Source organism: Perognathus longimembris, chromosome 28, assembly GCF_023159225.1.
Source record: "Perognathus longimembris pacificus isolate PPM17 chromosome 28, ASM2315922v1, whole genome shotgun sequence".
Classification (NCBI taxonomy): domain Eukaryota; kingdom Metazoa; phylum Chordata; class Mammalia; order Rodentia; family Heteromyidae; genus Perognathus; species Perognathus longimembris.
In genome coordinates this window covers 85,912,800-85,940,235 of record NC_063188.1, presented here as the reverse complement: position 1 = coordinate 85,940,235, position 27,436 = coordinate 85,912,800, and the positions used below count along the sequence as shown (strand labels likewise).

Here is a 27,436-nt window from a genome sequence, read left to right as displayed (position 1 = left end):
GGAGGCAACTCTGGGAGTAGAAACCAGCTGGAGCGCGTCACCTCCTCCCGCTGCAGTGGTCGCCGGTGTCTCGCCGGCCGTGTGTGTGTCACCTTGCACTGCTTGCAGCGGCCGGGGTACGATAATGGCTGTGCTCCTTGTGCTCCTGTCCCTGTTGGTGGCAGGTGAGGAGCCGGGATAGGAAGGACGATTTCCAGAGGCCCTGTGCCGCGGGGATCGGGGGAGATCGGGGGTGGGGGGAATCGGCGACTTCGGTGACCTCGGGTGGGCTGTTTCTGGACGGGTCCTGCAATGTGGAGAGCCCTTGGGCTGCCTTGTCTCAGCCGCCTTCCTCTGGGCTTGGTCCCGGGATCTGCCTATGACTGGGCGGCCTTGTGGGCTTGCTTTACCTTGGCTGGGGCCAGGCTTCGTGGAGGGTTTTTGAACCGAGCTCCGCGTTTTAGAGGAAGTAGCGTCCTCCCACCATTACACTGGGGACTCCTGAACCTGCTTCTACCTTTTAGAGGAAGGTACGTTCTCCCCCTACGTCGACGATCCCGTCTGCTCCACCTCTTCTTCCGCCTCCGGAGGCCCTTGGAGGGATGGGGAAGCATTGCTCAATTAGCTATTCAATTGCTGCTTTCTACCCTGAAGGGAAGGCCAAATTCTTAACTGCCACTGCCTTTTATTTCTTTTGCATTCGTAATATGAAATCATTTCTAGTGGCTGTCATTGGTGAGAGATCTGCTTATATACCATCAGGATGCGAACATTAAGATGGAATCTTTGATTTTATATGATTATTTCTTCAGGGGATTCACAAGATCACCTCTGGATAGGTGGTCCCAGTTCCCAATTTTAAGGATTTGGAAATCAGAATATGAGTTGCTTTTTTTTGGGTCACATGACAACCGCAGGTTTCTGAATGGAACTTCGCTAAGCATTGAGCTAAGTGAAGTGGAACTCAGTGCATATTTGGCCACCCACCTTGTGTCCTGTGGTACAACAATCCTGAGGAGAAAATTTCACTCTCCTTTTGTGGCGTGATCATTACCCAGCAACACCTGGGTACAAAGTAGCAAGGCTGGATTTGAATTTAGACCACCTACCTTCAAAGCCCGTATCCTTTTCTGTAATGTGTTGTGGCCCAGTTAACACTACAGTTTGGGAGTGATGGGGGCTCAGACTGGGCTGCAGATATTAGGGACTAGGAAGTCAAGTTGAGAACAATTTGAAGGGGGCTCTAAGGTTCCACTTGCATCAGATTTTTTAAAAAGATCCACAGAATGCAAAATTGGCTGTTGTACTATGGATACATTTAAAGAAGCCGGTGGCTGGCACCTACAATCCTATCTAATCTGGAGGCTGAGATTGGAGAATTAAGGTTCTGAAGCCAGAACAGGCATACTTTTCCTTGAGATTCTTTTTTTTTCCTGTATATGTGGTGCTGGGGAATTGAACCCAGGGCCTTATGTATAGGAGGCAAGCACTCTTGCCACTAGGCCATATCCCCAGCCCATCCTTGAGATTCTTATCTCCAATTAACCAGCACAAAGCTGGAAGTGGGGCAGTGGCTCAAGTGGAAGAGCATTGTCTTGAATAAAAAAAGTTAAGGGATGGTAAAAAAAAAAAAAGGGGGGGGGGAGACAGCCTTGAATTCAAGACCCAGTTACTACTGGCACACACACACACACACGCGCGCACACACACACTCACAACCCCCTGTGGGAGGCATGTGCTTGTGCTGTGTGGGGAGCTCCCATTTTTGGAAAGCAGTTTAATTCTTATAAGTACCGCGGGCGCTAACCGATTGCGCCACTGGAGCTCCTGCAGTTTAATTCTATACAAGAGCTCTGATGTTCTGATATCTGCTGCTCTCTATCCTTCAAGCATCCAGTGTCTCTGTTAATAGTTACCTTTATTTTCATACCCCCAAGTTTTAGAGTTCTTTGTTTTATTTCTATTGCTGACTCTGCAAACATCATTTTGATTTATAATTTGGGGATATTTTTACTTTATTTCCATTTTAATGCTATTTTTTGAAATATAATTTAAAACTTCCTTTTGATACTTTGGCTAAAGTGAACCTCCATTGAAATTCCATGTTTTAATTTATGGCTGACATCATTTTGATCTGGTGAGGTTTGGGGGTGTTTTTTTTGGCTTGGTTTTGGGTCTGAGATAAAGTAATTGTTTCTGTCCCCTGTTGGAACATGCTCTCCTTGTTAGAATGGTCTGGTTCATATAGGCAAAAATCCAAGCTTCTGCATTGTTGAGTCTTGTCAGATGAAGTCAAATGATCATTTTCCATAATGACTAAGTGTGACTTAATGGAAAACATCTTGAAGAGCTGTGAGTTCACTATTCGAAGATGAAAAAAATCCTTTAAAATCGTGTTATGAAATTAGAAGTAACTAAGGTTATTAATACCACCTCCGGAAGCATATTTGAATTTAAAAAATTCAAGAGATTTAAAATGCCTGCCAAGAAAGAGCAAATGTGGAATCCAAAGGAATATTGTGAAGAAAGAGGAATTGTTTTTGGTCACTGATGTTTGAGAAGTTATTTTCTTTTAGTAAATTGGTTCTGTCCACCATTCCTAGAAGATCAGAGCTTGATAGGGTTCTCAGGAAGGAGGACATTTTACCCCAACTAGGGAGGTTGAGGGAAATTTCCCCAAGGAAGCTCCATCATAGAGAAAGCATGTGAAAGGTTAGGGCAGGAGGAAAAGGTATTTGTAGGTAAATTGATATGCAGAAAGTTGGTGCAGTAGCCTAGTGGTAGAACATCTGCCTAGCAAGTGTAAGGCCCTGAGATCAAATCCTTGGACTGTTAATAAATAAATACAAAATTTAAAAAGCACAAAGGTATGAGTGCAAAAGAGCAAATAGTTTGTGGAGGCCAGAATGTATAGGGAGGTAAGTCGGAGAGATCCCAAAAATAAAGTTGGGGAGGTGCCTGGGGCATTTGTTAGGTTTTGGATTTGCCTTGAAAAGGCTCTGGACAGTATGTGAAGGTATTTAATTGGAAGGGTGAGCAAACAGATCTGTATTTTGATGAGCAAGGTGGACCAGGAATGCTATGATTGTCCTAGATAGCCAGCCCTAGCCAACCTGGTGAGGGATGTGGAGGAGAAGGATTTGAGAAGATAATTAGAGGGGAGAAAAGACCCACAGAAAGAAGTAGGGAGGGGCTGGGGATATGGCCTAGTGGCAAGAGTGCCTGCCTCATATACACGAGGCCCTGGGTTCGATTCCCCAGCACCAGAAGTGGCACTGTGGCTCAAGTGGCAGAGTGCTTGAGCAAAAAGAAGCCAGGGACAGTGCTCAGGGCCTGAGTCCAAGCCCCAGGACTGGCCAAAAAAAAAAAAAAAAAAAAAAGCAGCGAGTACAGATGCATTTAAAAAGGACTCACTCAGGCCACTGGGTAGAAGATGATGTCACCCTTGGAGCTAGAGAATGCAGGAGGAGCACAGGGAAAAGACTGAGAATCCAGTTCTGAACCTGTTAAGTTTGAAGGGTGGGTAGGATTTAGGACAGAATGTCAGCAGGTTGTTGTTGAGTATGTAGATGTAAAATCAAGGGAAATGTAAGCTGGAAATAGGAATCTGGGAACCCACAGTGTCATTCTGTGTGTGTGTGTGTGTGTGTGTGTGTGTGTGTGTGTGTGTGTGTGTGTATGCATGCATGTGTGCACGCGCTGGTCCTGGGGCTTGAACCTGGGTAATGTCCTTGAGGCGTCTTTGCTTAAGGCTAGCACTTGACTACTTAAGCCACAGCTCCACTTCTGGTGGTTATTTGGAGATAAAAAGTCTCATTGGCTTTCCTGCCTGGATTGGCCTCAAATCATGATCCTCATATCTCAGCCATATAAGTAGTTAGAATTACAGAAGTAAGCCACCGGCACCCAGCTTATATCTTTTTGTTTGTTTGTTTTAATCTCATCAAAAAAATTTAATAGAATGTCTCTCAATTTGGGTTTTGTCTTTTCATGATTAGAGTGAGAAGAATATCACATAGATATCCTGTCAAATGTCTATGTTTTATAATCCAATACAAATATAAAACCTATGATTCTAGTACTAGTGTATACCATATATGCTTGTATATCTACATGCATACACCTATGCTGTATAGGTATGAAAAAAATAGATGAGGGCTGGGAATATGGCCTAGTGGCAAAAGCGCTTGCCTCATATACATGAAGCCCTGTATTCAATGCATGAGTACTACATATATAGAAAAAGCCAGAAGTGGCGCTGTGGCTCAAGTGGTAGAGTGCTAGCCTTGAGCAAAAAGAAGCCAGGGACAGTGCTCAGGCCCTGAGTCCAAGGCCCAGGACTGGCAAAAAATAATAATAAAAAAATACATGTGTTGCTTTGTCTATATATCCCATGCATCTCCTCACCAGCTTTACTTACCGATCTCTCTATATACATACATGGGCTACTTGGCATTTTTGTGCCAAAGGAATTGAGATCTAAGTAGTTGGGGCATTACAGCTTTAGAAGACAGGAAGAAGGAAAAAAAAAACTAAGGAGGAACAACCAGAGGAATTCAAAGGAAAACCAGGAGTCCTGGCATCATGAAGACCAGGGTAGGGTGTGTGTGTGTGTGTACACTAGTCCTGGGGTTTGAACTCAGGACTTAGGCTCTGTCTCTGAGCTCTGTGTGTGTGCATGCATGCATGCATGCATGTGTGTTGGTTGCGGGCTTGAATTCTGAGCCTGGGAGCTGTCTTTGAACTCTTTTGCTCAAGGCTAGTGCTCTACCACTTGAGCCATGGCGCCACTTTCAGTTTTCTGGTGGTTAATTGGAGATAAGAGTCTCAAGGACTTTCCTACCCAGGCTGGCTTTGAACCATTATTCTCAGATCTCAGCCTCCTGAGTAGCTGGGATTACAGGTGTGAGCCACCAGCACCTAGCCAAAGCGGGGGACTTTCTAGGAGGAAGTTGCCAGTGTCCCATGCTTCGGAAAGTTCCATACTAAAAGGGCTAAAAAGTGTGTTTGGGATTTATTGAGCAGTGGCAGTGGAGTACGGTGGGTAGATATGTGGGTGAGGTAGGGAACAAGAAATGAAGAAGGAGAGAAGAAAATGGTGCTTAGCTCCCAATCCAGGCTGCTTCCTGTGAAAGCAAGCAGGCACTGGTGGAGACTGGCTGACAGGACCAAAGGAGATTGTTTGGTGGTTGGTTTTAATTTAATGTCAGCAGCCCCCCCCCCTGCCCCCCAGCACAGTATGTTTTCATGTTCAAATGAAAACAGATGAGAAGCTGGCAGTTTCAGATGTGACTTCATTTGCTCATTAACTCAATGAGTAGTTATGGAGCACCCATGGGTCAGGAGCCATTTTCAGTCCTGGAGTTGCTATGAATAGGGCTGGCCGGCCGGCACCTACCACAGCTCCACTTCCAGCCTTTTGTAGGGGGAGAGGGGGTGGAGACTACTTTATTGGAGAGAAAAGTCTCAAGGGCTTTCCTGCCTGGACTGGCTTCAAACTGTGATCCTCAGATCTCAGCCTCCTGAGTAGGTAGGGTCACAGACATGAGTCACCCATACCCGGCAGGGCCAGCTTTTTTGTTCTTATCACCTTATTATAGGGCACCTGGCTCTCCCCTCTCAATATCCTCTCCCCACTCTCTCTCCTCTCTCCCCTCCCCTTCCCTGTGACCTCTCCTCTTTCCCCTCTCCCCTTCTCCTTTCCTTTCTTCTTTCTCTCCTTTGCTCTCTCCCCCTCCTCTCTCCTTTCCCTTTCTCCCCTCTTCTCCCCTCCCTCTCCTGTTTCGTCCTCTTCCCTCCCTCTGCTTTCTCCCCCTCTCCTTTCTCCTCTCTCCCCTCCCTCTCCTCTCCCCTCTCCCTCTCTCCTCTCTCAGTTGCCCCCTCTTCCCCCTTCTCTCTGCCCACTCCCCCTCTCCTCTCCCCTATCTCCTCTCTCCTCTCTCCTCCACCATCCCCCCTCTCTCTGGCGCTCTCTCTCCTCTCCCCTCTTTTCCTCTTTCTTCTCTCCCCCCTCTCCTCTGTTCCCTCTCCTCCTGGTCCTCTGCCTTCTCTCTTCCCCCCCTCTCCTGCCCCCTCTCTTAACACCTCTCCTCCCCCCTCTCTTCTTCCCCTCTCTCCTATCTCCCTTCTCCCCCTCTCCTCTGATCCCTTTCTTCTCCCCCCTCTCTCCTCTGACCCTCCTTCTCTCTCACCTCTTCTCTCCCCTCCCTCTCCTCTCCCCCTTACCCCCCCCTCTCCTCTCTACACTTTCCTCTGCCCCTTCTCTCGTCTCTGTGCCAGTCCTGGGGCTTAAACTCCAGGCCTGGGCACTGACCCTGAACTATTTGCTCAAAGTTAATGCTCTACCACTTGAGACAACTCCACTTCTGACCTTGTGATGGTTAGTTGGAAATAAGAATCTTCTGGACTTGTTCTACTTGGGCTGGCTTTGAACCGTGGTCCTCAGACCTCAGTCCTCTGAATAGTTAAGATTACAGGTCTGAGCCACAGGTATTCACCTGTCTCTTGACAAATGATCTGAATGAAGCATTTCAGAGGTGAATACATGCAGCTCCCTAAGAAGGCTGATCACCAGATTGGCCTGTGTGGTGGGGGGTGGGGAGAGGAAGCAGGATGCTGGAGGAATCTGGAACTTGTGAAACTGGGACTTGTGAAACTGGAGGCGGGTGGTGCGGGGAGATTGAATGTAGGAAGTTCAAAGTAAGAAAGTAGTTCAGGACCTGTAGTCACTTCAGGACTGGAAGTTGGAACCGTGGAACACAGTGCTTGTAAATTGAGACCATGTCACACTCCTCAGTAGTAGCATTCAAGTAAAGGAGTGGCTTCCTACTAGAAATCTTTTTTTTTTCTTTTTTGGTGCTGGTCCTGGGACTTGAACTCAGGGCTATCCCTGAGCTTTCTTTTTTCCTCAAAGCTAATGTTCTACTACTTGAGCTACAGTAGTTCCACTTCCAATTTTTTTTGCTAGTTAATTGGATTAAGAACCTCACAGACTTGCCTGCCTGGGCTGCAAGCCCTCAAATCTTAATCTCCTTGATAGCTTGGATTACAGGCATGAGTCTCGGTGCCCAGCTCAGATATCTCATTTGATACCAGCAAAGGACATAACTTTGGACCAGATAACCTTTCCTGGTGGAGGAGCCCATGACTAAAGGGATGTGGGGACACAGTCGTTGAATCTAACTACAAATGATGTAGACTTACATAGTAGGGGCAGATCTCAAAGCAAAGCTATCTCTAGATCACAGTCTGCTTCCTTCAGTGGCTATGTATGGTTCCTGAAAGAACTTCGTCTCTTGTGCTTATTTTCCTTGAGGTTGAAAATAAAACTACTGAGGTTCCTGGAGTGTTAGAGTTTGGATTTTTTTTTTCTGGTTGATCATGGGGCTTGAAGTTGGGGCCTAGGTGCTGTCCCTAAGCTTCCGTGCTCAAGGCTAACATTCTATCACTTTGAGCCACAGTGCCACTTCCGGTTTTCTGGTGGTTCATTGGAGATGAGTGTCTCCTGGACTTTTCCTGCCCGGGCTGGCTTTGAACCGTGAACCTCAGATCTCAGCCTCCTCACTAGCTAGGATGACAGGTGTGAGCGTCTGGAAGTATATTTTAGATTTTGCCTTTGAATGCTCTGAACAGTGTTATTACTACAGTGAAGCCGGTTGTCTGTTGGTTACATTCTGGTTTGGGGCTAGAACAATTTGGAAACTCCTGCTGTTCTGGTGCTGGGCTGGACTGAAATTTGGAACTGGTCCGATTGCATCCACACCATACTGAGACCTTTTATTTACTGTCAATACTGCAACCACCAAAACATTTGCTGTTGTTCCCTGACTCTGTCCTCGTATCCTGTTAAGTACTGCTTTCCTTACAGTGCCTTACTAAGATGTTTTGCCAAGCTTTGTTTTGGATTTGGTGCTAATCTTTTCATGGGAACCCCAAAGTTTCTACTAGGTACTTGTCCCCGGGGTAATACAAGTGGGTGGGATGTGCATTAGCTCAGTGGCAGAGCTCTTGCCTAGCATTCTTTGGCCCCTGAGTTCCATCTTCAACATTCCTTCATCCCCCCCTCAAAAAAAAACTAAGGAGACCAAATACCCTATTATTAGCTTTATAGGGGTTATAAATTAGTCCCTTTACTCTCATCCTTCATCTTTTTTATGTTTAAAAAATTGTTATTATAAACATAATATACAGAGGTGACAGTTGTACAAGTCAGATAAAGAACATTTCTTTTGTTGTTGTTGTTTTTCTTTTCTTTGTCAGTTATGAGGCTTAAACTCAAGGCCTGGGGTGCTGTCCCTGAGCTCTTTTGCTCTAGGCTAGTGCTTCACTACTTTGATCCACAGCACCACATCTGGTTTTCTGAGGATTCATTGGACATGAGAGTCTCTTGGGGACTTTCCTGCCTGGGGTGATCCTCAGATCTCTGCCTCCTGAGTAGCTAGGGTTACAGGCATGAACCACTAGCCCCTAGCCTTTATCCTTCATCTTTTATTTCTAGATGACATACTCCTAGACTAGTTGACTTAATCATTAGAGAATACATTTTCTCGTCCTCCCGATGTGAAAATGCTATTTCCTAGAATTTGTCTCTGAAGTTTGAAGTGTTTCATTTACTATCTGGTAGCATCCTCAGGTGCCCATTGGACAACCATATTTCACTAGGTTTGCCTAGGAGACTTAAGGGAAGTTGGAGGTGTCTACCTTAAGACATTACTAACCTGCTAAAGCCTTATAGTGAAATCCTTGAACTTTACAAGTCTTGGGGTTTGTTGTTGGTGGTGGTGGTGGTGATGGTGGTTGTGGGGCTTTGAACTCTAGGCCTGGGTTCTGTCCCTGAGCTCTTCAACTCAAGGCTAGCTTGGGCCACAGTGCCACTTGCAGTTTTCTGGTGGTGGTTAATTGGAGATAAGAGTCTCATGGACTTTCCTATCTGGGCTGACTTTGAGCTTTGACCCTCAGATCTCAGCCTCCTGAGTAGCTAGGATTATAGGCGTGAGCCATCAGTGCCTGGCACAAGTCTTCCTTTTGTAGATGGTAAAAATGATTCAGACATCCATGGTTCTTCCTTTTTTATCTGTGCTAGGGTTTTATGTTCTTTCTGTTTGCTTTTGAATTCTGGAGAAATGCTACTGATTTCTAATTCTCCCCAATTGCCCGTAAGACGGTTGTCTCAGTCTTCAGGAAGATCTTGTTTAATACCTGCTCCTTTTTTTCCAGTACAATATAGAAATTTACATTCTTTTTTCCTTTAATTATTTAATTTTATCATTTTTTGTTTTATTTTTAATTTTTCTATATATTTTCCTTTTTTTCAGGTACTGGATCTTGAACTCAGGGCTTTGCTTTGCTGGTGCTCTGCAACTTGAGCCGTGCTTCCAGTTTGTCTTTTTGCTCACTATATTTGGAGATGGAGTCTCCTGAACTTTCTTGCCTGGGATAGCTTTCAACCTTGGTCTTAGCTAGGATTATAGATATGGGCCATGGACACCCAACTTGAATTTAAAATACCTGCCTAGGAAGATACTTTGAAAGAATGTTCACCAAAATGGTAGGGATGGGTGGGGGGGTGGCTGGGAATGTGGCTTAGTGGTAGAGTGTTTGCCTAGCATGCATGAAACTCTGGGTTTGATTTCTCAGTACCACATAAACAGAAAATGCCAGAAGTGGTGCTGTGGCTCAAGTGGTAGAGTGCTAACCTTGAGCAAAAGAAGCTCATGGACCGTGCCCAAGCCCTGAATTCAAGTCCCAAGACTGGCAAAAAAGTGGGGAGGTGAGAAAGGAACATCGGATTTATAGCTGGGCACCCATAGCTCATGCCTGTAATCCTAGCTACTCAGGAAGCTGAGATCTGAGTTTGAAGCTAGCCCAGGCAGGAAAGTCTGTGAAACTCATATCTTCAATTAATCACCCAAAATAGCTGGAAGTGGAGTGGTGACTCAAGTGGTAAAGGCACTAGCTTTGAGTAAAGAAAGTTCAGGGATAGCACCTAGGCCCTGAGTTCAAGCTCCAGGCCCAGCACAAGAGAAAGGAGAGAGAGAGAAAGAGAAAGAGAAGGAGGAGAGAGACAAAGAGAGGGAAGGAGGAAGGGTAAAAAGAGAGGGAGAGAAGAAGAAGGATGGAATATGAGGGAGAGAAGAGAGAGGGAAGTAGGAAGGAAGGAAAGAAAGAAAAGAAAAAGATCATCTATGGCCATATCACCCTGAGCACGCCCGATCTGGTCTGATCTTGGAAGCTAAGCAGGGTCGGGCCTGGTTAGTACTTGGATGGGAGAAAATAAAAAGATTAACCATTAAAAAGCCAAACATGGAGCTATTGCTCTAGAGGTAGTAGAAAAGCCAAATGAAAGCATGAATTAGTCCCTGACTTTAAGCCCCAGCATCAGAACACACACACACACACACACACACACACACACACACACACACACAGTATTTAAATATTGCATGGGTTATGAACCCATCCCTAAACTTGCTACTTTGATCCTTAAAAAAGAACCAATGATCAAAATTTGGATTCAGATCCATGGAAAGACTTAATGGTTTCAAATTGCTTTTTTGAGCTGGATGCTGGTGGCTCACACCTGTAATCCTAGCTACTTAGGAGGCTGACATCTGAGGATCATGGTTCAAAGCCAGCCCAGGCTGGAAGTGTCACTGTGGTTCAAGTGGCAGAGCACTAGCTAGCCTTGAGCACAAAATGGCTCAGGGACAGTGCCCAGGCCCTGAGTTCAAGCCCCACAACTGACAAGAAAGAAAGGAAGAAACGGAGGGAGGGAGGGAGGGAGGGAGGAAGGGAGCGAGGAAGGGAGCGAGGGAGCGAGGGAACGAAAAAGAAAGAAAGAAAGATGATTAGGTTAGGGGTATAACTCAGATCTGGTGCTGTGAGGGTTTCAGATCTGTGGTAGCATGGGGGCTTAAGCTTGAGGCTCTAGGTTCTGTCCCTCACACTACCGAAAGAATGTATTGTTGTTCAGCAATGTACGTTTTGTCCAATCTTAATTTATTTTATTTTATTTTTTGCTCAAGGCTAGCGCTCTGACACTTGAGCCACAGCGCCACTTCTGGCTGTGTTCTGTATACGTGGTGCTGGGGAATTGAACCCAGGGCCTCATGTACACGAGGCAAGCACTCTTGCCACTAGACCATATCCCCAGCCCCTCCAATCTTAATTTAGCATGCTAAGGCAGTGACAAATGGCTGTACGTGTGTTCTGTCTAATCATCTTGAAGGTGAGTTCAAAAACAGTTATATGCTGATAGTTCATTTACTAATCTGTTTTCTTTTCAGGTGTTTTGGGGAATGAGTTTAGTATATTACGATCCCCAGGATCTGTTGTTTTCCGAAATGGAAATTGGCCTATTCCAGGTGATCGAATCCCAGATGTTGCTGCTTTATCCATGGGCTTCTCTGTCAAAGAGGTACATGTACTTAAAAACAAAGTTTGTAACTGCTTATAAAAGCATGCTTATTGGAGCTGGGAATGTGGCTTAGTGGTAGAGTGCTTGCCTAGCATGTATGAAGCCCTAGGTTCGATTCCTCAGCACCACATAAACAGTAAAAGCTGGAAGTGGCGCTGTGGCTCAAGTGGCAGAGTGCTAGCCTTGGGCAAAAAGCCAGGGGCAGTGCTCAGGCCCTGAGTTCAAGCCCAGGACTGGCAAAACAACAAAAAAAAAATTGTAATTGGGGAGAGATTTTGTATTAGTGCTTAGCTTTTGAAACGAAACAATACATTATTAACAATGTACTTGTTATTCACTGTAGTGACATTCTTTGTATATAAGAAAATATATCAAGCCGGGTGCCAGTGGCTCATGCCTATAATCCTAGCTACTTAGGAGGCTAAGATCTAAGGATTGTAGTTCAAAGCTAACCTAGGCAAGAAAGTCCATAAGACTCTTTTCTACAACTAAGCACCAAAAAAGCTGGAAGTGGAGCTGCAGCTCAAGTAGTAGAGCATTAACCTTGAGTACAGAAGCTCAGGAACAGTGCCCAAGCCCTGAGTTCAAGCCCCAAGACCAGTATGGAAAAAAATGTAATTATGAGAAGGGCACACCCATAGCTATTGAGAAGAAGATATTTTATAATCTGGAGTTTGAAAAGTGCTATGTTTTATTTACTTGTCTACTCTTTTCCACAAGAAGCTAGAAATCAGTATTCAACATTCTTAGTTAGGAGATTATATAACTGTAGCCTTAAACAAAATGTTTCTTTTCCCTTTAAGTGTTAAGGCCTAGATATTTTTTTTTGCCTGTCCCAGGGCTTTGCTAGAGCCTGGGCACTGTCCCTGAGCTCATTTTGCTCAAGGCTAGTGCTCTATCACTTGTTACACAGCTCCACTTCCCACTTTTTCTGTGATTAATTGGCTATAAGAGTCTTGTGGAGCTTCCTGCCGTGGTTAGCTTTGAACCATGGTCCTCAGATCTCAGCCTTTTGATTTGTTTATTTGTTTTGTTTTTGTTGCCAGTCCTGGGGCATGGACTCAGGGCCTGAGCACTGTCCCTGGCTTCCTTTTACTCAAGGCTAGCACTCTACCTCTTGAGCCACAGCGCCACTTCTGGCTTTTTTCTATGTATGTGGTGCTGAGGAATCGAACCCAGGGCTTCATGTATACGAGGCGAGCACTTTACCACTAGGCCACATTCCCAGCGATCTCAGCCTTTTGAATAGCTAAGGATTAAGGTATGAGCCACCAGTGCCAGGCCCCAGAACATCTTAACTTCGCTTCCTAGGTATGATGAGAGGATTTGAGAGATGATTTCATGAGCTGACAACTAAACATTATTTTATGTTTCTCAACCTTCAGGACCTTTCCTGGCCTGGCCTTGCCGTGGGAAACCTATTCCACAGGCCCCGTGCTACCATTATGGTAATGGTGAAAGGAATAGACAAACTGGCCCTCCCCGCAGCAAATGTCATCTCCTACCCCTTGGAAAATGTGAGTATTCTTTCTAAACGATGAAATGGATGCATTTTTCATTTTCTCCCACAGTAGACAATCATGAATTGCATTCTAAACACACTTCTTGTCACTGTTCATTTTTTAAATTATTTTTTCCAGTTCTGGGGCCTCTTTGTGTTCAAGGCTAGTGCTCTACCACTTGAGCCATATCGCCACTTCCAGCTTTTTCTGAGTAGTTCGGTTGAGATAAGTTTCACAGACTTTTCTGCCTGGGCTGGCTTTGAACCATGATCCTCAGATTTCAGCCTCCTGAGTAGCCAGGATTACGAATATGAGCCACCAGTGCCCAGCCTTGTCTCTGGTTTTGATGTATAGTTTCACTGTAACATAACTTCCTTTGAAATTCTTTGAAAAGGGCATAGTGGTTGTCAGTGTATTGAAACTTGGTCATTGTCTATGGACAAAGATACTGTAAGACTCCCCAAGAGTTCCCCAAGCAAAACCAGAAATACAGATGTGAAGAACTTATTCCAAACTCAGCTAACCTGCCCTGGAGCCCCCCCCCCCCCCCACAGCTATCTCTTTTGGTTAAAATTTGAAGAATCGCCAGGTGCCAGTAGTTTAGGCCAATAATAGTAGCTACTCAGGAGCTGAGATCTGGACCTAAAAGTCTATGAGAATCTTGTCTCCAATTAATCATACAAAAAGGCAGAAGTGGGGCTGTGGCTCAAGTAGTAGAACGCTAGCCTTAAGCAAAAAGAGCTCAGGGACAGTGCCCAGGCCCTGTGTTCAAACCCCCGCATTGGCACAAAAAAAGCTACATATATATTAGCATATAATAAACATTTGAAAGCATGTAGCCTCATATGATAAGCTGGTCCTGATTAGCTATGCATATACTGCCTGAACAAAGATGGCCAATGAGACAAAAGACTCAGAAGGTAACCTTACAAATTGTAAAAACCCAGAATGTTGTAGAATTACACTGAATTACTTAGAATTACACTGCATGGAGCTTCTTTTGATTAGCTGTTTTTGTTCTTGTTTTGGTGCGGGTCTTGTGATTTGAACTCGGGGCCTGGGCACTATCCCTGAGCTTTTTTTGCTTAAGGCTAGAGCTCTACCACTTGAATTACAGCTCCACTTCTAGCTTTTTGGGTGCTTAATTCAAGATAAGAGTCTTAGGGACTTTACTGCCCAGGCTGACTTCAAACCACAATCCTCAGGTCTTAGCCTTCTGGGCGCTGTCCGTGAGCCTCTTTGTGCTCAAGGCTAGTGCTTTACTACTTGAGCCACAACGTAATGTCACTTCTGGTTTTTGATTGGTTAATTGGAGACTTTCCTGCTGGGGATTGCTTCGAATTGTGATCCACAGATCTCAGCCTCCTAAGTAGCTAGGATTCCAGGTGTGAACCATCAGCACCTACTTGGCTAAGGAAAATACTTGTAGTGACTCCTGGAGACCTAAATTGGTGACTGTACATTTTCAGGTTTGATTGCTCCCCTCCCTCTTCCATTGCTCATTAAATCAATTTAAGAGAATTTTGGGGAATCGTTAATGTGCTTCTGGAGTAAAAGGGAAAAAAGTGACATTGTACAGAGTCAAAATGGCTAAGCTTAATTTTGATGCTGGGATTTCATCAGTAAAATTTATATAATCACATTGGTTTTTGCCAGAAACATATTAGTTTTAATTTGCTACTCATAAACATGAACCTTTAAGCAGTAAAGGGAGCTGGTAGAGAAAAAGATCACTATGAAAACTCCATTAAAAGGGAAAAAAAGTAGCCAGTTACTTGTGGCTCATGCCTATAATCCTAGCTACTCAGGAGGCTGAGATCTGAGGATCATGGTTCAAAGTCAGCCCATACAAGAAAGTCCATGAGACTCTTTATCTCTAATGAACTACTCAGAAAAAGCCAGAAGTGGCACTGTAGCTCAAGTGGTAGAGCACTAGCCTTGAGCACAAAGAAGCACAGGTACAGAGCCCAGGCCCTGAGTTCAAACCCCAGATCTTAGCCTTCTGAGAGTAGCTAGGATTACAGTCATGAACCACCAGTGCTCAGCTTAGTCTCCTTTAATAATAACAACTAAGTGATTTCCTTACTTTGTTTTGGGAAATAATTGTACTTTTACTCTTTAATTTCAGGCAGTTCCTTTTAGTCTTGACAGTGTTGCAAATTCCATTCACTCCTTATTCTCTGAAGAAACTCCTGTAGTCTTGCAGTTGGCTCCCAGTGAGGAAGTAAGTGATAAACCTTGTATTTTTTAAAAAATTTAAATTATTATTATAAAAGTGATATACAAAGGGGTTGTAGTTACATAGATAAACTTTGTATTTAAAGTGCCTTAAAAAAAGTAAGCTTTAGGACTGGGAATATAGCCTAGTGGTAGAGCGCTCGCCTCATATACATGAAGCCCTGGGTTCAATTCCTCAGCACCACATATACAGAAAAAGCTGGTAGTGGCACTGTAGCTCAAGTGGTAGAGTGCTAGCCTTGAGCAAAAAGAAGCCAGAGACAGTGCTCAGGCCCTGAGTTCGAGCCCCAGGACTGGCAAAAACAAAACAAAACAAAAGCACTATGGCCAGGCACTGGTGGCTCGTGCCTGTAATCCTAGCCACTCAGGAGGCTGAGATCTGAGGATCAGAGTTCAAGGCCAGCCCAGGCTGAAAAGTTCCCCTGAGACTTTTATCTCCCACTAACCACCATAAAACCTGGAAGTGTCACTGTGTCTCAAAGCGGTAGAGCAAAAGAGCTCAGGGATAGTATCCAGGCCCTGAGTTCAAGTCCTACAACTGACAAATAACAATAATAATCATCATCATCTTCTTTCTTTCTTTTTTTTTTTGACCAGTTCTGAACTCAGGGCCTGAGCATTGTCCCTGGCTTCTTTTTGCTCAAGGCTAGCACTCTACCACATGAGCCACAGCGCCACTTCTGGCCTTTTCTATATATGTGGTGCTGAGGAATTGAACCCAGGGCTTCATGTATACGAGGGCGAGCACTCTACCACTAGGCCATATTCCCAGCCCTCTCATCTTACATATTTTAGTGAGAATTGAAAAATACTGGGTGCTGCTTGCTTATGCCTATCATCCTAGCTACTCAGGAGACCAAGAGCTGCAGATCACAGTTCAGAACCACTTGGGGCAGGCATACCTGTGAGACTCTTAGGTCCAATTATCCAGCCAAAAGCTGAAAGTAGAGCTATGGCTCAAATAGTAGAATTCCAACCATGAGCCAAAAAAGCTAAGGGACAGCACCCAGTCTGAGTTCCATCCCTAGTATTGGCACAAAAACAGTTGAAAAGTAGTATTATGAAGAGTGCTGTAAGGTGTTTCTACGTTGGAATGACAGTTCAGCTTATAACCCTGCATTCTTCTTGCAGAGAGTGTATATGGTGGGGAAGGCTAACTCCGTTTTTGAAGATCTTTCAGTCACTTTACGACAACTCCGGAATCGCCTGTTTCAAGAAAATTCTATTCTCAATTCACTTCCTCTCAGTTCTCTGAGTAGGAACAATGAAGTAAGTGGGGGCATCAGTTGGGTTAAATATCTTTCTTAATTTCTCATACATGATGATACTTGAAATTGTCTAAATTCTGAAGGTTTAGACAATAGAAAGTTGTGCAGATTTCTTCTTGCAGTAGATTCTTCCACTAGTTTAGTATTCTTTTTTTGCTGGTCTTGGAACTTAACCTCAGGGCCTGGCCTCTGTTCCTGAGCCTCTTTGTGCTCAAGGCTAGTGCTCTATCACTTGAGCCATAGGTCCACTTCTGTCTTTTTCTCAGTAGTTTATTAGAGATATGAGTCTTACGGATTTTCTTGCCTGGGCTGGCTTTGAACTGTGACCCTCAAATCTCAGCCTTCTGAGTAGCTAGGATTACAGGTGTGAGCCACCAACACGCCTGGCTGGTTATCACCTTTTTATTAGGAAGCAATTATACCACACTGCACCCCTAGCTCAATAGTTACAGTGCATTGAAACTTACCAAAGGCAGAAATGTGGTTTAAATTCACTTAGGGGGATCAGGAAAATGTGGTACATATACACAATGGCATTCTATGCCTCTTTCAGAAAGAATGACATTGCCTCATTTGTAAGGAAATGGAAGGACTTGGAAAAAAAATAAATTCACTTAGGGGGTTAATCAGAGCCTGGGCACTGTCCCTGAGCTTTTTTGCTCAATGCTAGTGCTATACCACTTGAGCCACATCTCCACTTCTCACTTTTTTGTAGTTTTGGGTTTTTTTTATTTGTTTTTTTGTTTTGTTTTTTAACCAGTCCTGGAGCTTGAACTCAACCTGGGCACTGTCCCTGGCTTTATTTTGCTCAAGGCTAGCACTCTACTACTTGAGCCACAGCGCCACTTCTGGCTTTTTCCATACATGTGCTGCTGAGGAATTGAACCCAGGGCCTCATGTGTAACCAGGGCTTCATGTGTACAAGGCAAGCACTCTACCCCTAGGCCATATTCCCAGCCACCAAAAATTTGCAAGTTTTTCTTCTGTGTGTATATGGTACTGAGGAATCAAACCCAGGGCTTCATGCATGCAAGGCAAGCACTCTACCACTAAGCCACATTCCCAGCCTTGGTTTCTTTTTTTAGAAAGGGATTTATTGGGGGAAGAGCAAACTGCCAGCCCACACGAGATGGAGGTGTGGGGAAACAGAGGGGAAGGAAGGAGAGAAAAAGAGAGAAAGGAGAGAAAAAGAGCAAGAGAATAAGAGAGAAAAGGAAAGAGTACTCTTAGTTTTTTCTTCGTTGTTGTTTTGTTTTTTGTTCTCCAGAGATAAGAGCCTCATAGACTTTCCTGCCCAGGCTAGCTTCAAATCATAATCCTCAGATCTCAGTCTCCTGAATAGCTAGGACTACAAGTGTGAACCACTGTTATCTGTCTCCTGAATATTTAAAAGAATGCTTAATTATTAGGTTATGTATTGAAGTCTTTGTCATTTAACAAAGCAGCTTTTCTATACAATGTCTTGATCTGTGTCATCCCTTCAACATCTTCACGCCCTTCCACCCACCCCTTCCCTTATATTTTTCAATTCTGTGGCATGTACATCCATTCTTGCATGCCTTCTGCTCATTTCCCCATTCATTCTTCTACCCCTCTGCCTTGACCCCTCCCCATGCAAAAATGTTAAAAGGGGTGACATTGATCAAGAAGTACTATATTCATAAACTGCTCTGTTGAATGGCAACTCCTTTGTACAACACCTTTAAATATAAATATGTATATATACATATATGTACATATATATATATATTAGAGAAAATTCAAGGAAGAAAGAATTTTGTTTTGTTTTTTTGTTTCTCTGAAGGTTGACCTGCTCTTTCTTTCTGAACTGCAAGTGCTCCATGATATTTCAAGTTTGGTAAGTAAGCTGCTCAGGGTTTTCAATTTCATTTATTTGTTTGTTTATTCATATATTTATTCAGTTAGTAAGTTAATGCCAGTACTAGGGCTTGAATCCAGAGCCTGTGTGCTGTTTCTGGGTTGTTTTGCTCAAGGCTGCCATTCTACAACTTGAGCCACAGCTCCACTTTGGGTGGTCAGTTGGAGATAAGAATCTCATAGACTTTCCTGCCTGGGCTGGCTTCAAACCACAGTGCTCAGATCTCAGCTTTCTGAGTTGCTAGGATTACAGGCATGAGCCACCAGTGCCCTGCTGAGTGAATATTCTAAAGAAAATTGTATTGTGATTGATAAAGAAATTCCTACTTGTTTACTAGCTTCTGAAGTTGTTTTCCTAAACTATTCTAGCAAATGTAGGTTCCAAGAGTCTGAAGGTTTAGTACTTGGGGCTTGTGAAGCATTCTGGGAGGGCATCACATGGCTGCAGCAACTCCTGGCACCAAACTGGTCCAACCAGCTGTTTGTTCATACTTTTCCCATAGCTGAGTTTTCAAACCCAAGGCTTATGCCTACAATCCTAGCAACTCAGGAAGCTGAGATCTGAGGAGCATGGTTTGAAGACAGCCTGGTCAGGAAAGTCTGTGAGACTCTTATCTCTAGTTAACCACCAGAAAACCAGAAGTGGAGCAGTGGCTCAAAAAGATAGAGTGCTAGCCTTGAGAAAAAGAGCTCAGGGACAGCACTCAGGCTTTGAATTCAAGCCCCAGGACCAGAAAACACATAAAAGCTTTTATTTGAGGAAAGGAATGACATTGTCAAAAAAGAAATGTACTAATTACCTAACTTATATAACTGTAACTCCTCTGTATATCACCTTTATAATAACAATTAAAATTTTTTAATGCTTTTATTTAATAAGTTCTTTTCTCCAAGATGAGATTTATTGGATTTATCAGAAATTCCCATTTCAGTCAGCTCTCTTTACATTGCATGTTCTTGTCCACTCAGGTGTTCCATGACTGCCTGTTTCTTCAGGCATAAACCTTTGGTGGTATTAGACATCTTTATCCACTACCTATTTTTTCCCCAGTCCTGGGGCTTGAACTCAGGGCCTGAGCACTCTCCCTGAGCTTTTGCTCAAGTCCAGTACTCTACCACTTGAGCCATAGTGCCCCTTCCAGCTTTTTCTGTTGATGTGGTACTGAGGAATCAAACCCAGGGCTTCATGCATGCTAGGCAAGCACTCTACCACTAAGCCACATTCCCAGCTTACCTATATTTTATTTGTTTGTTCTCCTAAGTTATCTCGTCACAAGCACCTAGCCAAGGATCATTCTCCTGATTTGTATTCACTGGAGCTAGCAGGTCTGGATGAGATTGGGAAACATTATGGAGAAGATTCAGAACAATTCAGAGAAGCTTCCAAGATCCTTGTTGATGCTCTACAAAAGGTAAATAACAAACAACATGTGGAGAGAGATTGAAGGGTGACATTTCACTTCAGCTCCTCACTGGAAAAGTCTTGTATGCAACATTATTGATTGAAGTCTTTTTCCTTTTTTGGTTGGTTGTGGAGTTTGAACTCAGGCTGTCCGTGAGCCTCTCTGTCCTCAAGGCTAGTGATCTACCACTTGAGCCACAATGCCACTTCTGGTTTTCAATGGTAAATTAGAGATAAGAGTCTCATGGTGACTTTTGTGCCTGGGCTGGCTTTGAACCATGATCCTCAGATCTCAGCCTCCTGAGTAGTTAGGATTACAGGTGTGAACCACCAGCACCTGGCTCACTCTCCCCTTCTTTCCCTCCCTTCCTCCCTCCCTCCCCCCCTCCTTTCCTTCCTCCCTCACTCCCCCCTCCTTTCCTTCCTTCCTTCCTTCCTTCCTTCCTTCCTTCCTTCCTTCCTTCCTTCCTTCCTTCCTTCTTTCCTTCTTTCCTCTCTGTACTTCCCTCTCCCTCCCTTCATTCCCTCTCTCTCCCTCTCCCTCTCCCTCTCCCCCCCATCTCTCTTTCTTTCTTTCATGGAAGTGCTAGAATTCCTGCATGCTAGAAATGCTTTTCCATCTTGGCCTTATTGAAGTCTTACTTAACTTCTTGGAGGGGCCTCTAATTATAGAAACCAAGGATGGAGTGGGGTCAGGGTGGATATGGGAATCTTCTGAGGGAATGATTGCTAACTGCAGCCTGAAGTATTTGCTTATGCTTTGTAATTGTACACTGCAGGAAGGCGAAGTGGGACACCTAGCACCATAGCAGATGTTCAGCAGGTGCATAATAGATGCCATTTCTCTTCTGCTCTGGGAGTTCCTTGGCATACTTTTTTTTTTTTTTTGCCAGTCCTCGGGCTTAAACTTAGGGCCTGCGCACTGTCCCTGAGCTTCTTTTTGCTCAAGGCTAGCACTCTACCCCTTGAGCCACAGTGCCACTTCTGACCTTTTCTATATATGTGGTGCTGAGGAATCAAACCCAGGGCTTCATGTATACGAGGCAAGCACTCTACCGCTAAGCCACATTCCCAGCCCATCTCAGCATACTTCTTCAATGAAGCTTCATGCACACATCTTTATAGATGCTTGTGATGAATCATATGCCGTTTAGGCAGAATTCTTTCCTCTTGTCATCTGCATATTTTAGCCTCCTGAGTAGCTAGGATTACTGGTATGAGCCACCAGCTCCCGGCTTGCATTGTTTCTTGAAAAAAAATTATTTTCAACAGTTGAATGTATGTGAAAGCTTAATATTTTTCTGAATATTGTAACATACTCAAAGTCTGTAAAACATGCCTATTTCAGACACGGCCATGAATCAAGAGCCAATAGGTGATTACATGCTGCTCATGGCTTCCCAGCTTTCCAAATAAATCTACAAAGTATGTATTTGACTAGCATGATTGGCCACTAGCACCAGCTGTATACATATTTCAAAACAATATTTTGTCCATAATAAATATTTACATTTGGTATTTCTTGCCATTATTCTCTAAACAATACAGTGTAATAACTAATCTACATAGCATTTACAATGGATTAGGTATTGTAAGTCATCCAGAGGTGATTTCAACTGTATAGGATGCAATGCATAGGGGCTATGCAAACCCTATGTCATTTCATTAAGAGACTTCAGCCGGGTTCCTGTGGCTCACACCTGTAATCCTAGCTATTCAGGAGGCTGAGCTCTAAGGATCATGGTTTGAAGCCAGCCTGGGCAGGAAAGTTCATAAGACTCATCAATTAACCCCCGGAAAACCGGAAGTGGCACTGTGGCTCAAGTAGTAAAGCTTTAGTCTTGAGCTGACATGCTCAGGGACAGCACCCAGGCCCTGAATTCAAGCCCCACAAGTGACCAAAAAAAGAGACTTGAGCATCTGTCAATTTTGGAATCTGGGGCGTGTGCTGGGAGCAATCCTGTATGGATACCAAGTAACAATTGTATGCGATTTTTTTTTCCTTTGTCAATTACGAAATACAAGGGAAAAGCAAAAAGCATGAGTCTGAGATTCCTACTAACATCACTGACTGGCTTTCAGTTTGCAGATGACATGTACAATCTTTATGGAGGGAATGCAGTGGTAGAGTTAGTGACAATCAAGTCATTTGACACATCGCTGGTGAGGAAGACGAGGACTATCCTTGAGGCAAAAGCAGAGGTGAGTACATTTTTCAACCCTCCTTTAAAACTGAAAGTAACAGGAGATGTAGGAGGCACCCCATTCCATCCTTACAACTGTCTAAGAGGATTTCATTGGACTCAGGCTTCCAAGAGGCCTTTGCTACTTCCATTTTGCTTTTTAAACTAAACTTGCTTAAGCTGGGCACTGGTGGCTCATGCCTAAAATCCTAGCTACTCAAGAGGCTGAGATCTGAGGATCACAGTTCAAAGCCAGCCCAGGCAGGCAAGTCCATGAGACACTTTTTCCAATTAAGCACCAGAAAACCAGTGGTGCTGTCTCAAAGTGGTAGAGCACTATCCTTGAGCAAAAAGAACTCAGGGACAGTGCCCAGACCCCGAGTTCAAGCCCCAGGACGGACACAAAAGAAATAAATAAAATAAATAAATAAACTTGCTCTGTGTGCTTAAAAAATCTATAAAATGAACTTATTTTTTAAAATGCAATCCTATAAGTGACATTAATTAGCAGTCAGTGAGTCATTTCTTACCACCTACCTCTATGTTTTTTGCCCGTTCTTTAGGGTTGTTGGCAGGTAATGCAAGAATCTTAAGTTAGAAATAAAAGTAAATCTTTCTATACAAGGACACATCAAAACTTGCTATAACTGGGTGCTGGTGGCTCACGCCTATCCTAGCTACTCAGGAGACTGAGATCTGAGGATTGAAGTTCAAAGCCAGCATGGATAGGAACATCTGTGAGACTCTTTATCTCTAATTAATCACCAAAAAGCTGGAGGTAGAACTGTGGCTAAAGCAGTAGAGTGATATCCGAGAGCAAAACAGATCAGGGACAGTGCCCAGGTCCTGAGTTCAAGCCCTAGGATCGCCACATGTAAAAAAGTTGATGTGAAGATGTGGTTCTTTCAATTTGACACAATGTTGTGTGTGGTTCTTTCAGTCTCAGAGCTCTGCTTTCCTAAGAAAATTTTTTTAATGGTTCTAGGATTTGAACTCAGGACCTCATGATTGCTAGAAAATCTCTCTACTACTTGCCCTTTGCTATGGAATTCTTGTTTGATTTTTGTTTTTCGTTTTATGCTGTTACTGGGGCTTGGGTACTCTAGCTTAGCTTTTTCACTCAAGGCTAGCACTCTACCACTTGAGCCACAGTGTCAGTCTGGCTTTTTCTGAGTAGTTTATTGGAGAAGAGTGTTATGGACTTTTCCTGCCCAGGCTGGCTTTGAACTGTGATCCTCAGATCTCAACCTCTTGAGTAGCTAGGTCACAGGTGTGAGGCACTGGCTTTAGGAAATTCTTAACCACAGGGCTCCCTTCATGTGGGTTGACACTCAAAATTTATATTATTTACGTGCACTACAAAGCCCACAGGTAATATCAGGCATAAAAACCTGGTTCCAGGGCTGGGGATATAGCCTAGTGGCAAGAGTGCCTGCCTCGGATACACGAGGCCCTAGGTTCGATTCCCCAGCACCACATATACAGAAAACAGCCAGAAGCGGCACTGTGGCTCAAGTGGCAGAGTGCTAGCCTTGAGCGGGAAGAAGAAGCCAGGGACAGTGCTCAGGCCCTGAGTCCAAGGCCCAGGACTGGCAAAAAAAAAAAAAAAACCTGGTTCCACACTGGTTGCCATTGCTGTGGTACATAGGAAAATTAAATATAAATCCTCTGGCAAGACTCACCTTTAGTACAAGTCACAGGGGAGGGAAAGGGAACTAAACCTGCGAAACCTGAACTCAAAAACCTGTAAAACATGAACATCATCATTAATTCATCATTACGTACAACTTAGCAAACACAAGAGAATAGCAAAATTAGATCCCAAGAACATCAAATAATAATACCAAAGGAGAGAAGCCATGAAATAACAATTTAAAGTGAGAAATGAAACAAGACCCAAGCCAGAAACTTGAACTTTTATTTTAAGACACATTTGAATTTAAGTACTCGATTGTTTTTCCACATTGCTATGCCAAGCCTTCTCAGCTTTATGTATTTATAAATTTACTTATTTTTATTGTTATTTTTTGCTAGGCCTGGGCATTGTCCCTGGCTTCTTTTTGCTCAAAGCTAGCACTCTACCACTTGAACCACAGCACCACTTCTGGCTCTTTCTGTTTATGTGGTCCTGAGGAATCGAACCGAGGGCTTCATGCATGCTAGGCAAGCATTCTACCACTAAGCCATATCTCCAGCCCCCTGCTCGGTTTTGACTGAACACCTATGGCTCACACCTGTAATCCTAGCTACTCAGGCGACTGAGATCTGAGAATCATGGTTCAAAGCCAGCCCAGGTAGGAAAGTCCATGAGACTCTTATCTCCAATTAACTATGAGAAAACCAGAAGTGGCCCTGTGGCTCATGTGGTAGAGCAGTAGCCTTGAGCAATGGAAGCTCAAGGATAGTGCCCAGGCCCTGAGTTCAAGCCCAAGACCGGAAAAAAAGTGACTGCAGAAAGAGGAGACGTGTATCAGCTCCAAGCACATGTCATCTCTGAGATGCTAGCTTGACTTTATAAGTCTGCTGCCTTAACTTGAGTTTGTATGAAAAAAAAAGTTTCCTGACAATATATTTTAGGTAATGTGAAGGTAGTAATTTAACACTTGACAAACACAATCTAAAGCCGTAAGAGATTTTTTTTGTTTGTTTTGTGGCGCTGGTCCTGGAGCTTGAACTCAGGGCCTAGTCACTGTCTCTGAGCTTTTTTGCTCAAGGCTAGCACTCTACTACTTTGAGTCACAGTTCCATTTCCTGCTTTTTTTGGTAGTTTAGTGGAGATAAAAGTTTCATAGAGGGGCTGGGAATGTGGCTTAGCAGTAGTGCACTTGCTTAGCGTTCATGAAGCCCTAGGTTCAATTCCTCAGCACCACATAAACAGAAAAAGCCGAAGTGGTGCTGTGGCTCAAGTGGCAGAGTGCTAGCCTCGAGCAAAAAGAAGCCAGGGACAGTGCTCAGGCCCTGAGTCCAAGCCCCAGGACTGGCAGAATCTCATATCTACTTTCCTGCCTGGTCTGACTTTGAACTTCGGTCCTTAGATCTCAGCCTCCTGAGTAACTAGGATTATAGCCCTGAGCCACCAGCGCTTGGTTTGTTTTTAAGTTAAACAGGCTTGTGTTGCTTACTAATACCTGAATTTTGCTATGTGGCTTCTCATTATCCAGAGCTCCATCCCTCCCCTGCTTCTCTGGCCAGAAGGAATGATTTTCTCAGGCAGTGACTTTGCACAGGCCTGGAATTGAGCCTTCACCCCCAAAGCCTAGACGATAGTGCTTTAACAGCAAAGATGTGCTTCAAAAGTCACCTGTTTTCCACTCTAAGAGAATTTTAAGTAGATCATAATATGTATTTAAGTCTATAACATTTAACAGAATTATCTACAGTATATAAACTGTATTGATACCAGATAGTTGTTTTATTATTATTTTTGCCAGTACTGGGACTTGAACTCAGTGCCTGGAGGCACTGTGCCTGAGCTTCTCAAGGCTGAGCTCAAGGCTAGCACTCTACCACTCGAACCACAGCACCACTTCTGGCTTTTTCTGTGTATGTGGTATAAAGGAAATGAACCCAGGGCTTCATGTAAGCACTCTACCACTAAGCCACATCCATGGCCCCATAGAGTTTTTTAAATTTTTCCTTTTTTCTTCTTTTTTGTGCCAGTGCTCCTGGGGCTTAAACTCTGGGCCTGCATGCTGTCCCTGAGCTTCTTTTGCTCAAGGTTTGCTTTCTACCACTTTGAGCCACAGCTCCACTTCTGGCTTTTTCGTGGAACTTTCCTGCCCAGGCTGGCATCAAATCATGATCCTTAGATCTCAGCCTCCTGAGTCACTGAAAACTAGCAACACCCTATCATTTTTAAGATAATGCTTGCTTCTCAGAAGTTCCTCCTATCTTCTACACTCTCCTGTCCAGAAGTAATTTCTATCCTGAATTTCTCTCTCTCTGTGTGTGTGTGTGTGTGTGTGTATGTGTGTGTGTGTGTGTGTGTGTGTGTGTGTGGTGTTGAAGGAACCCAAGCATGCCACTGAGGTACACTCCTTGCCTACTATCCTAGCTAAGCAACCATTCCCTTCCTTTTACACGTTTGCATAGACATCTAGCCTTAAACAAGATTTGGGCTTGCATGTATTTATAATTTTCTGTAAATGGAATCGCACTACATGTATTGCATTGTGTTCTTTACTCAGTGTTGTTTTCTGAGTCATGCACTCTGATGAATGTAGCTTACTTAAGTCATTTCACTGCTCTATATTCCATTGTGTGGATATACCACACTTCTCCATTGTGTTGACAACCTTCAAGCTATGTCTTGGTGCATATATGACTTTCATTTAAAGCTGGGCATGGGTGGCTCACACCTGTAATGCTAGCTATTCATGAGACCGAGATCTGAGGATTGTGGTTTAAAGCTACCCTGGCCAGAAAGTCCCTGTGAGGCTCTCATCTCCAATTAATCACCAGAAAACGGGAAGTGGCACTATGGCTCAAAGTGTTACAGTGCTGGCCTTGAGCAAAAGAGCTCAGGGACAGTGCCTGTGCCCTGAATTCAAGTCCCACAACTGACAAATGCTCTAGGGGCCAGCCTTAGTAGATCACAAGCTTGGCATAGCTTCACTTCACCTGCATTAGGACTCGCCAATATTCTCAAGCAGTTGGACTGGTTCAATATTCCCACCCGTGGGCTGGGGATATGGCCCAGTGGCAAGAGTGCTTGCCTCGCATACATGAAGCCATGGGTTCAATTCCCCAGCACCACATATACAGAAAACAGCCAGAAGTGGCGCTGAGGCTCAAGTGGCAGAGTGCTAGCCTTGAGCGGGAAGAAGCCAGGGACAGTGCTCAGGCCCTGAGTCCAAGCCCCAGGACTGGCAAAAAAAAAAAAATATTCCCACCCGTGCTGCCAGTCTCCTCAGCAGGAAGCTCCCGCCCTGGTTCCTCCTACCCTAAGGAGTCCTTATGCCATTGACGAACAAGTGTTTATTAGATAATGAGTCATCGCCACTAAACTAGACTAATGTCTTATCTGAAAAATCTTCCCTCTTGATTTTCTTTCCCCTTCTTTTCTTTCTTGTAGAAGCAAGTCATTCCCTATAACCTGGCATATAAGTATAATTTTGAGTATTCAGTGATTTTCAACCTGGTACTTTGGTTGATGATTGCCTTGGCCCTGGCGGTCCTTATAACCTCCTACAACATTTGGAACATGGACCCCGGATATGACAGCATTATATATAGAATGACAAACCAGAAGATTCGAATGGACTGATCTTTCCTTATGTCATCCATACACAAGGGGTTTGGAAATGGGTCATTTTTTTTTTAATACATCATGTAGTGTGGTTTAAAGTATAGGCAATATACCTTAAATTTATCAAAATGAACAAAAAAACATCAGATTTTTGTTCTCTATTTTGTGTGTGCCTGTGGAGGCTCTTTTTTAGACTGAATTATGCTTTTGTTGTGAGATGAATTCTGTGATATATAGATTCTATATTATGCTTGAATTTTATGATATAGCTATATAATAATGTAATGTAATTCTGTTTAATAAATGTGGAAAATGCACTGAA

General features: G+C 43.9%; 1 protein-coding gene across 1 annotated transcript; it reads left to right on the top strand.

Annotated features, from left to right (window-relative positions):
* Atp6ap2 (ATPase H+ transporting accessory protein 2) lies at positions 1-27,181 on the top strand. Its single transcript, XM_048336312.1, has 9 exons — positions 1-164; positions 11,265-11,395; positions 12,781-12,912; positions 15,026-15,121; positions 16,267-16,404; positions 18,208-18,261; positions 19,544-19,693; positions 21,766-21,885; positions 26,941-27,181. The coding sequence occupies exons 1-9, from the start codon at positions 125-127 to the stop codon at positions 27,130-27,132; spliced, it is 1,053 nt and encodes a 350-aa protein (XP_048192269.1). The 5' UTR covers positions 1-124; the 3' UTR covers positions 27,133-27,181.
* The last annotated feature ends 255 nt before the right edge of the window (positions 27,182-27,436 follow it).

Bases quoted from the DNA above. Each gene is read 5' to 3' on its own strand.
- Atp6ap2 (XM_048336312.1), top strand. From the start codon at position 125: ATGGCTGTGCTCCTTGTGCTCCTGTCCCTGTTGGTGGCAG. The intron at 16,405-18,207 runs GTAAGTGGGGGC...GTTTCTCTGAAG, and splicing joins CTCTGAGTAGGAACAATGAA to GTTGACCTGCTCTTTCTTTC. The intron at 19,694-21,765 runs GTAAATAACAAA...ACTGGCTTTCAG, and splicing joins TTGTTGATGCTCTACAAAAG to TTTGCAGATGACATGTACAA.